Source organism: Oncorhynchus nerka, linkage group LG8 (assembly GCF_034236695.1).
Source record: "Oncorhynchus nerka isolate Pitt River linkage group LG8, Oner_Uvic_2.0, whole genome shotgun sequence".
Classification (NCBI taxonomy): Eukaryota; Metazoa; Chordata; class Actinopteri; order Salmoniformes; family Salmonidae; genus Oncorhynchus; species Oncorhynchus nerka.
Window position 1 is genome coordinate 46,819,061 of NC_088403.1, and position 10,599 is coordinate 46,829,659.

General features: G+C 41.0%; 1 protein-coding gene across 1 annotated transcript; it reads left to right on the forward strand.

The window, feature by feature from the left end:
* Positions 1-9,292, forward strand: LOC115133444 (uncharacterized). The gene is made up of 6 exons (XM_029666672.2): positions 1-155; positions 3,408-3,650; positions 6,028-6,096; positions 7,848-7,979; positions 8,583-8,723; positions 8,945-9,292. Exons 1-6 carry the CDS (start codon positions 134-136, stop codon positions 9,028-9,030), a joined length of 693 nt encoding a protein of 230 aa, XP_029522532.1. The 5' UTR covers positions 1-133; the 3' UTR covers positions 9,031-9,292.
* Positions 9,293-10,599: the final 1,307 nt, after the last annotated feature.

A 10,599-nucleotide genomic window follows, 5' to 3' on the forward strand; every position in this document is an offset into this window, starting at 1 on the left:
CTAGCTATGTTGGGAAAAACACGTACAAGAGATAGTCGAGGAGCAAATCGGCTTCTCTTATTCATATCCAACAGGCCGTCCTGTGTGTGTGAGGCAACGACTGAGAGACAGTGGAGATAGAGAGAGCAACACGATGACAACCCAGCAGCAGGAGGGTGAGAAGCGCCATGACTCCAAAGACACCACGCTCAAGTTCGTCACTAGACACGATGATAATAGTCAAATGTATCTAAGCCTCTCTTGCTCAACCTTAGTTTATGATTTCAAGTAAAATAGGAATTGCTTAATAGGTCATGGAATTTTGTATGCAGATTTGAAAGTATTGATTTGATTGTAGCTTGAATATACAGTAAATGAGATATACAGGTAACTGCCAAAATAATGGAAACACCAACAAAGTGTCTTAATAGGGCCACCAGGAGCCGCAAGAACAGCTTTAATACGCCTTGGCATAGATTATGCAAGTGTCGAACTCTATTGGAGGGATGCGAACTATGTCCCCTATAAACTGCGCGCGTGCGCGGCCGCGCAGCTTCTGCCAGGATTGCCGGAAGAAGAAATGTCATGCCGCGCAGAGACGCAAGAGATTGAATGTCACTGAGTTCGCCCCATTAGTTTGCTCTATTTAGATCAACGTTTTTTCCTGTGATCGAATCAACATTATATCAGCCACTTTTCAATGTAACAAACCAAAAGAAATCTAACTTTGCAAGACTGAGTCTTTGATTTTGTGAGCAAAGCCAGAGCGCAACGGAGTAGAATTTTATTGGCGGGGGTAGTACACGAGCGCTCGTTCAATCACCCGCGAATGAATGCGTTTTTCAGATCAGTTCAGATCAGAGCGCAGTGCCGCGGGTGTCCCCATTTGTTGATATTCTTTTCTAGTAAGCAAGTTATTAGCCCAAGTGTAGATAAATATAGGTTTATCAAGGAGGAGTTATTGCTTCCTACAAGAGCACAAAACATGTAGGCTACATTTCAAGCTGTTTTTGAAAAGCCAGTCAAAAGCTTATGTCTTAATTAAAGGGACAGTGTTGTATTTTGAGACACGCTTGAATATGCAAATAAGCCAATAGGCAGAGGGGTAACCTACATTGTCTGATTCTCTGTATGGCAATAATAAATAATTGTACTTTGAAAATTGGTTTCTTCATCATAAAACACAATACAATGCACTTTATAGTCACCTGTTTGGAGTGGCGATTTTAGCATGTAAATCTTGGTGGGGCAAAAAAAGAAAGAAAGTGGGATGCATGTCAGCAAAGCCACAACACAACACTAAACAATACATTCATTGAGGCCTCCCGAGTGGCACAGTGGTCTAAGGCACTGCATCGCATTTGCTAGCTGTGCCACTAGAGATCCTGGTTTGAGTCCAGGCTCTGTCGCAGCCAGCCGTGACTGGGAGACCCATGGGGCGGCACACAATTGGCCCAGCATTGTCCGGGTTAGTGGAGCGTTTGGCTGGCAGGGATGTCCTTGTTCCATCGCGCTCTAGTGACTCCTGTAGTGGGCCGGGCACATGCATGCTGATACAGTCGCCAGGTGTACAGTGGTTCCTCTGAAACATTGGTGCGGCTGCCTTCCAGGTTAAGCGGGCATTGTGTCAAGAAGCAGTGCGGCTTGTTTGGGTTGTGTTTCGGGGGGCTCTCGATCGGCTCTCGATCTTCGCCTTTCCTGAGTCTGTACAGGAGTTGCAGCGATGAGACAAGACTGTAACTATCAAATGGATACCATGAAATTGGGGAGAAGAAGAGGTAAAAAATGTTTTATTAATTGCACTATAACGGTGACAAACTGTACCCACAAACTGTTAGGGCCTACATAAAGTTGTCCCAAAGCAGGCCCAACATCTTACCACTGCTACACCTGGCTATCAGCGGAGCCTTGTCTGGCAGCCAAACTGTTCATTCAGCCTCATTTACTGCCTTAAAAAAACACAGCTGATATGGCTGACTTGCTTTAACAAATGTGGTTTCTACTGACAATTAAGATGTACAAACTATGGCATAAGGGGACGCAAAGCGGATAAGAGGCAATCCGTAATTTTGATTAAGACATTAATGAGCAAGCTAGGATGGATGTCGTCAATATAACTATTTACTCAGCACTTTTGAAATGTACAGCGACAGAATTCAGAACATTGACCATTCTTACAGTGTTCTCCCTGTACACCAAGTCAGAACCGCAGGATAAATAAAGGGGGCATATAAGCAGACAATGAAAGCTCTTACAATATTCAATGATTACATTTCTCTAAAACAGGTTATAGGCTACATGTGCACCACCAAATCAGAACAGTAGGCCGAAATTAAGAGGGTTAAATAGACCAAATTATTAGGGGGAGGTACATGGGCTACTGACATCTTACTACACAACATACACTACCGTTCAAAAGTTTGAGGTCACTTAGAAATGTCCTTGTTTTTGAAAGATAAGCACATTTTTTTTGTCCATTATAATAACATTAAATTGATCAGAAATACAGTGTAGACATTGTTAATGTTGTAAATGACTATTGTAGCTGGAAACAGCTGGTTTTTAATGGAATATCTACATAGCCACAATCGCTTATTGGCTAAAACATTAAGGGTACAGCCTCAGTGTTCACTGTAAATGCACCGGAAATTACAAAAACATTCCTGAAACATTGACATTTCCGCTCACGAGACCTAAACTTTGCTCAGTGCCCTAAACAATAATAGGGAACATTGGATGCAACACCATGTTTCCACGAGAAATTCCATCATTTGGTGTTTTGTTGATGGTGGTGGAAAACACTGTCTCAGGGGCCCGCTCCAAAATCTCCCATAAGTGTTCAATTAGGTTGAGATCTGGTGACTGAAACCACGCACGCACGCACGCACGCACGCACGCACGCACGCACGCACGCACGCACGCACACACACACACACACACACACACACACACACACACACACACACACACACACACACACACACACACACACACACACACACACACACACACACACACACACAATTTAAACCACCTATTGTATGCTCCTTTGAGACCTCTCTTTCAAAGTCATGGTAATCAAAATAATGGGCAAGTCTGCATTTTTATACCCTAAACATGATGGGATGTTAATTGCTTAAAACTCAGGAACTACACCTTTGTGGAAGCACCTGCTTTCAATATACTTTGTATTCCTCATTTACTCAAGTGCTTCATTTATTTTGGCAGTTACCTACCTTTATGTTGTAAGATGTGTTAGAAGTTTTGGGAAAAATAGGATACAAATTACAATTTTATTCCAAATGCCAATTTGAACCACTTCTGTAGATATATATATATATATACCTAAGTACTTATGTATATATATATATTACATTTTTTTTATTAGCATTCTTCCATATTGACACAACCTCTATGATATTTACCAGGAGCCCAGTTTATAGATGATCACAGGGCAGAGCTTATTCAGAGGGTCAGTCCGGTAGAGCCCATTGCAGATGTCATGCTCTCACAGGGACTGATCCATCCAGAGGTTAATTCTAACATCCTGGCTGCCAGAACCAGCCAGGACAAAATGAGGGCGCTATACGGAGCCATGTCCACTCAACCCCAGAAGGAGGCACTCTACAGCATCCTGGTGAAGAACTATTCTTGGGTCACTCAGGACATCCGTAAGTATCACAAGCTGTATCGGCTCTGTCAGCTACCACTAAGCCATAAGGTACCGTTATCTCTCTGCATACAGTATGCACACCAGACCTGGTTAGAAAACAGTTGCATTTTGTAGTTTATTTGAAAATACCAACTTTTCAAATACTCAAAGTTGTTGAATATAGAGAATCAACTAAAGACAAGTATTTCCTTTGATAATCAAATACAGGTATCAGAAAATGTAATAATATTTGAAAGTATATTGAATACCTCTCAGAAAAAAAAATATATATTTTAAGGTATTTAAGTGATTTGAAAACAAAAATAATATTTATTTGGTGGCTGCCAAATGCTGTATTTGATGAAGAACGAAAAACTACAACAATTAGTTGAATTAGTCTAAATATATGATCATTAGCACATGTTTTGGAGGGCTTTAAGATATTCATCTATAGAACATTACTTTGTGATTATTCCAATAGCAACGTTGTTGTTACATAGGACTTTAGAAACCCGGGTCCTGTTTAGGAGAATGGAAATGTACAGAATGTTCAAACATACATGTATTGTGTAGATCTCATGTGATCCACTGCCAGATGGATTGGAATTCAAATACTTAAAAAGGTAGTCACTTTCTGAGATCTGTATTCAAATAGTTTTAAAATGAGTCATTTTTGGGTCAAATCCAAAGTAATTATTTGTTACTTTCCCAAAATAGTTACTTTCCACAAAGCATATTTAAAACAATTTGTTATCTCAGGTCTGCTTGACAATGTACGAACCAGTTGAGCTATTCAAAAGGAGCCAATTCGATAGCACCATTGGTGACATTTTAAGTTAGCTGTGGAGTGAGTTTACTGCACATTCTTATCTCCATCAAAGACGGTGGATAAATGAAGATGTCCCACTCAGGCCGTTTACCATTGAAGAAAGGGGGTGGCTCTCCCATCGACACCAATGCATTAGCAGCTGGGTCTGGTCTGCTTAGTTCATTCACTTTATATAGAATAGCGAGTGGGATGTCTCGCTTCCTCTTCCGTCCATGTCTCTGTTACACAATAGCTCCTTTATGATCCATGTAGATCAGGGATGGGCAACTGGCAGCCCGTGGGACCACTCATTCCAGGGTTTTTCTTTATTTTAATATTTTTCTAGATTGTAGAATAATAGTGAAGACATCAAAACTATGAAATAACACACATGGAATCATGTAGTTACCAAAAAAGTGTTAATCAAATCAATATATATTTGAGATTTGAGATTCTTCAAAGTAGCCACCCTTTGCCTTGATGACAGCTTTGCTCACTCTTGTCATTCCTGTGGCGGTCCTCATGAGAGCCAGTTTCATCATAGCCCTTGATGGTTTTTGCGACTGCACTTGACGAATCTTTCAAAGTTATTGACATTTTCCGGATTGACTGACCTTCATGTCTTAAAGTACTGATGGACTGTCATTTCTCTTTGCTTATTTGAGCTGTTCTTGCCATAATATGGACTTGGTATTTTACCAAATAGGGCTATCTTCTGTCACAACACAGCTGATCGGCTCAAATGCATTAAGAAAGAAAGAAATTCCACAAATGAACTTTTACAAAGGCACACCTATTAATTGAAATGCATTCCAGGTGACTATCTCATGAAGCTGGTTGAGATAATGCCAAGAGTGTTGAAAGCTGTCATCAAGGCAAAGGGTGGCTACTTTGAAGAATCTCAACCATAAAATATATTTTGATTTGTTGAACACTTTTTTGGTTACTACATGACTCCATATGTGTTATTTCATAGTTTTGATATCTTCACTATTAAAAATAAAGAAAAACACTTGAATGAGTAGATGTATCCAAACTTTTGACTGAGGTGGAGCCCATTGATCATCAGTTATCATATTAAAAACTACGCCTCCACCGTATTGCAAAATGAGTAGAATAGCAGGAAATTAGCTGTCATGAATCATGCGCACCGATATAAAAATATAGATATATTTATTATTTTCGTATTTCTATTTAGTATTGAAGCATTTCACTTAACACAACAATGCAACATGTGCAAACCTGACAATTCAGCCCGGCGATTGAATAACTCTAACGAGGTATGTGTCAAGGTATCTGTCGCTAGGTGTAGCCTACGACTCATATTGATAACCAGGTCGCTTAGGGCCCCCCAAAAGGCTAGGCCCGGCCCTAGATAGAGTGAACGGAATCTAATGTACGGTATCAAGATCTATAAAAATAGAACTGCACATATACAGTAAACATAGAACCACCGGGAAAAAGATCACTATTACAATGTATTAAACTGTTTGGTTTCAGATAACATGGAGTAGTCACTGTATGAGTAAGGCAGTCATTTCAAGTGCATTCATTTCTCAAATATCGTGTGTTTTTTCTATTAAAACAGATAGAATGAGGATATTGCCGCTGGGAAAAACTTGTGCTGGGAGAAGTGCATCAGGAAACACAATCCTTGGTGAGAGATTTTCCTTCTGAGTCTAACTTCTCTGTTACACACGTAAAACAGAAATTAAAATGGCAAAGTGCAGCCAGAAGATTAATCCAGGGCTAAGTTAGAGTCAGAGTTCATTACAAAAATTTCAAATGAATAAATGAGCAGTAGGTGAGTGTCAAATTATAATTGTCAGTATAATTGTAAGTGTGTAGAAACAGCTTTGTATGGCCTGCCTGTATGCATATATATATATATATATACACCCCAAAATAAACATTTTGTTACAGACATTACCTGCTACGATTATTATTATTATTGATTATTATTATTGTCTTTCATTAAAAAAAAATATTTCAGTAAATAATTATAATATATATATTATTACATTTACATTTAAGTCATTTAGCAGACGCTCTTATCCAGAGCGACTTACAAATTGGTGCATTCACCTTAAGACATCCAGTGGAACAGCCACTTTACAATAGTGCATCTAAATCTTTTAAGGGGGGGGAGGGTGAGAAGGATTACTTTATCCTATCCTAGGTATTCCTGAAAGAGGTGGGGTTTCAGGTGTCTCCGGAAGGTGGTGATTGACTCCGCTGTCCTGGCGTCGTGAGGGAGTTTGTTCCACCATTGGGGGGCCAGAGCAGCGAACAGTTTTGACTGGGCTGCGCGGGAACTGTACTTCCTCAGTGGTAGGGAGGCGAGCAGGCCAGAGGTGGATGAACGCAGTGCCCTTGTTTGGGTGTAGGGCCTGATCAGAGCCTGGAGGTACTGAGGTGCCGTTCCCCTCACAGCTCCGTAGGCAAGCACCATGGTCTTGTAGCGGATGCGAGCTTCAACTGGAAGCCAGTGGAGAGAGCGGAGGAGCGGGGTGACGTGAGAGAACTTGGGAAGGTTGAACACCAGACGGGCTGCGGCGTTCTGGATGAGTTGTAGGGGTTTTATGGCACAGGCAGGGAGCCCAGCCAACAGCGAGTTGCAGTAATCCAGACGGGAGATGACAAGTGCCTGGATTAGGACCTGCGCTGCTTCCTGTGTGAGGCAGGGTCGTACTCTGCGGATGTTGTAGAGCATGAACCTACAAGAACGGGCCACCGCCTTGATGTTAGTTGAGAACGACAGGGTGTTGTCCAGGATCACGCCAAGGTTCTTAGCGCTCTGGGAGGAGGACACAATGGAGTTGTCAACCGTGATGGCGAGATCATGGAACGGGCAGTCCTTCCCCGGGAGGAAGAGCAGCTCCGTCTTGCCGAGGTTCAGCTTGAGGTGGTGATCCGTCATCCACACTGATATGTCTGCCAGACATGCAGAGATGCGATTCGCCACCTGGTCATCAGAAGGGGGAAAGGAGAAGATTAATTGTGTGTCGTCTGCATAGCAATGATAGGAGAGACCATGTGAGGTTATGACAGAGCCAAGTGACTTGGTGTATAGCGAGAATAGGAGAGGGCCTAGAACAGAGCCCTGGGGGACGCCAGTGGTGAGAGCGCGTGGTGAGGAGACAGATTCTCGCCACGCCACCTGGTAGGAGCGACCTGTCATATTATAATTATTTCCTGAAATATATATTTATATATAATTATATATAATATTTTTTTTTTAATGAAAGACATTTCAATTGTGGGATAATAATAATCGTAGCAGGTAATGTCTGTAAGAACATGTTTATTTTGGGGGGGTAGAGGCCAGGGGGCACGTAAACAGCATTTTAAAACGAGCACCCAAGTTGCTAAGTCTGCTCCTGCATTTATATTTGTATCTTTTTATAGTGGAAGGACTGAGACAGGAGAGAATGGCAATCAGCATGGGCCACACAGCGGAGGAGATGAACAATACCAGAGTGCTGCCGCTGAAACAGAATGTTGTCGAGCGAGTGCCAGATAGACCATCAAGGAAGTCAGGTAAGCAGGTAGAACTATATGCAGAATTGAACACACATACTTACTAGGCAATGTCAAGAAATCAATGATGATAGACTCTATTAAAACTACAATTAGAAATTAAATGTAAAATTGCTTAGCAATAGAAAAACAACAGCGAAATACCTGAGGAGTTCAGGTAGGCAGGTGGAACTGTAGAATGCAGAGTACAATACACTGGGCAATATCAAGATATCAATGTATGAAAAAATGAAAGGTGACAAATAACGTGCATTTTCAAGTAGTATAAACAGTACAAAGTCAACATAAGCCTGTTAGCATTCCCATAGACTTAACATGGCGGGTTAGCTACTTAGCATTGTGGAACAACAGAAAATATTTCGATCCTGACCTAATTTTATGTTCATAAAAACATCTCAGCACTATTTCTGTCTTTTGTCATTGATATTCTGTGTCTAACAAGATTGACCTTTCAAGCAATAAGTCTCAAAGAAGAAAAAAAATCTACACGAATTCAATATGTTTAATGACCATGACTTGCAAATGATACATAAATGCCCTTGAATGTAATTTAGTCTAAACCTTGATTCGTGCATGAATAGAGTTTGTTTTGATCACATTCAGCAAAATTCCACGTTAGAGTGAATGGACTGAGAGGGGAGATAATGGAAATCGACGTGGGCCAATCAGAGGAGGAGATGAACAATACCACAGTGCTGCAGCTGAAACAGAAAATTGCCCAGAGACTACCAGGCTGGGACATAGGTAGGACAGGTTGAACTCTACAGTACAGAATTAGAACAAACATACTGGGCATTGTGCATAATGATATTTATGTAATTTGATGGTTTTATCACTAGGGAAACAAGGGAACACCCAACATATTGAGTAACATTGTGATAAACAATTCATCATAACATTTACAGTAATGTGTGTACCACCTTATTAACGACAACTGTGCGCTGAACTCTAACCTCTTTATGCAGATACCCTGACGATGAGATACACATGCAAGACTGGAAGACTCACGCCTGCTCTCCTGTTACGGAATCCAGGACAAGTCTCTCATTAATCTAGTGCTTGATAAATATAGAGATTAAAGCATCTTCACCAGTCGCATCATCCCACTACACTACTCTCCAAAAAATGCTGGGTTGTTTGGTTGATCCTGGGTTGGGTTGTTTTCTTTAAAAACTGCTGGGTTATTGATGCTGGGTGCTGGATTATTGTAAATCCCATTGTTGGGATACAATAAGGTGTTATACCTTATTATAATATGTAATAATTAATCCAATGTGTAAAATGCAAATAAAATAAAGGACAATTTGAATTTGCGGTATGTAAGCTTAACATGATCAAATGGGATGACATTTACTCTCACAGTGTGGCCAATACGATCTATCTGAATGCCACACCCCTAAAATGCGACACTTTTTGAAAATGACCTTACATTCAAAATGACCCAGCTGCTTTGTCAACCCAGCATGAGAGTTAAAAATACTCTAACTCTGGTCCGTAGAATGTTGCTAGCTAGTCCCTGAGATGGTTAATGGACACTCTTTTAGTCAGTTCTACAGTGCTAGTTTAATGTAGGCCGTCTCACAAGGAAGAAAAATGACGTTGAGAAACACTGCATACTGCACCCGGGTTGCTTATGCCAGCTCGTCGGGCTTCCACACCCTAGCTGGCTCGAGAGGTTTCCTTGCCCTGGTTGGCTCGGAAGGCGCCCATCCCACGTCGGGCTGCCCTGCATTAAGCACTCATGCCACCATCATTTACGCACACCTGCCTTCCCTCGTCTTTAGTAATATTTGATATATCCTTCACTTGGTCTTTACTATGGTCTGCTCTTCATGTTTATCCCTGTGGAGTGTAACAAAACTTTATACTGATGTAAATGCTTGTGATTCAGGTACCTACCGTTTCAAAGAAGTCACATGATTTAACAGAGGGGGAAATTGAACTTCAGAGCCACTTTCTCTCCTCAGTACAGACAGACTGTGGCTGCTGTCCCGGGGATCACTGCTGATGTGTGTCTCCTGGCTGCCCTGATGGTCGCCTACAGGGCAAACTTTTTATCCAGATCAAAATGATCCCGTGTTGTCTCAATCCTGTTCCTCCATTCAAATTGGTTCCTCAATCTAAGACAGAAAATATTCTGACCAAATGTCATGGGATCATACAGTACAACATGAACTTTGTAGCTTAGCGTTAGAAAGTTATAAAATATTTAATTGTCACTGCAATGATACAATAATTGACAATACAAAATACAGATTTTAAAAACCACATTTTTGGCCACTAAAATAGAATTTGAGAGGAAATAGCACATGATGTGATATGTTAGAGATTTGTTTCCATTTTGTCTTAAAACGACATCCAAAAATGAGGGACCATATTTAACACAACACAGGGTCATTTTGATCTGGATTTAAAAACCTGGGCCAATGAGGTACCGCTCATCCAGAGTCAGGGTGCATGCTGCCCCCTGAGGCCCCCGGGTTTCTGCAGTTGCACTCAACCCTATGTGATTCAAAATAATACTGATGGAAACTAGGTGACCATAATAGCACAGTCTTTCATGATTTAATACAGCAGGAAATCAACTATTCATTAAGTTGAACTGAGAAAAAAGCAAAGC

Bases quoted from the DNA above. Each gene is read 5' to 3' on its own strand.
- LOC115133444 (XM_029666672.2), top strand. From the start codon at position 134: ATGACAACCCAGCAGCAGGAGG. The intron at 156-3,407 runs GTGAGAAGCGCC...GATATTTACCAG, and splicing joins GACAACCCAGCAGCAGGAGG to GAGCCCAGTTTATAGATGAT. The intron at 7,980-8,582 runs GTAAGCAGGTAG...GATCACATTCAG, and splicing joins TAGACCATCAAGGAAGTCAG to CAAAATTCCACGTTAGAGTG.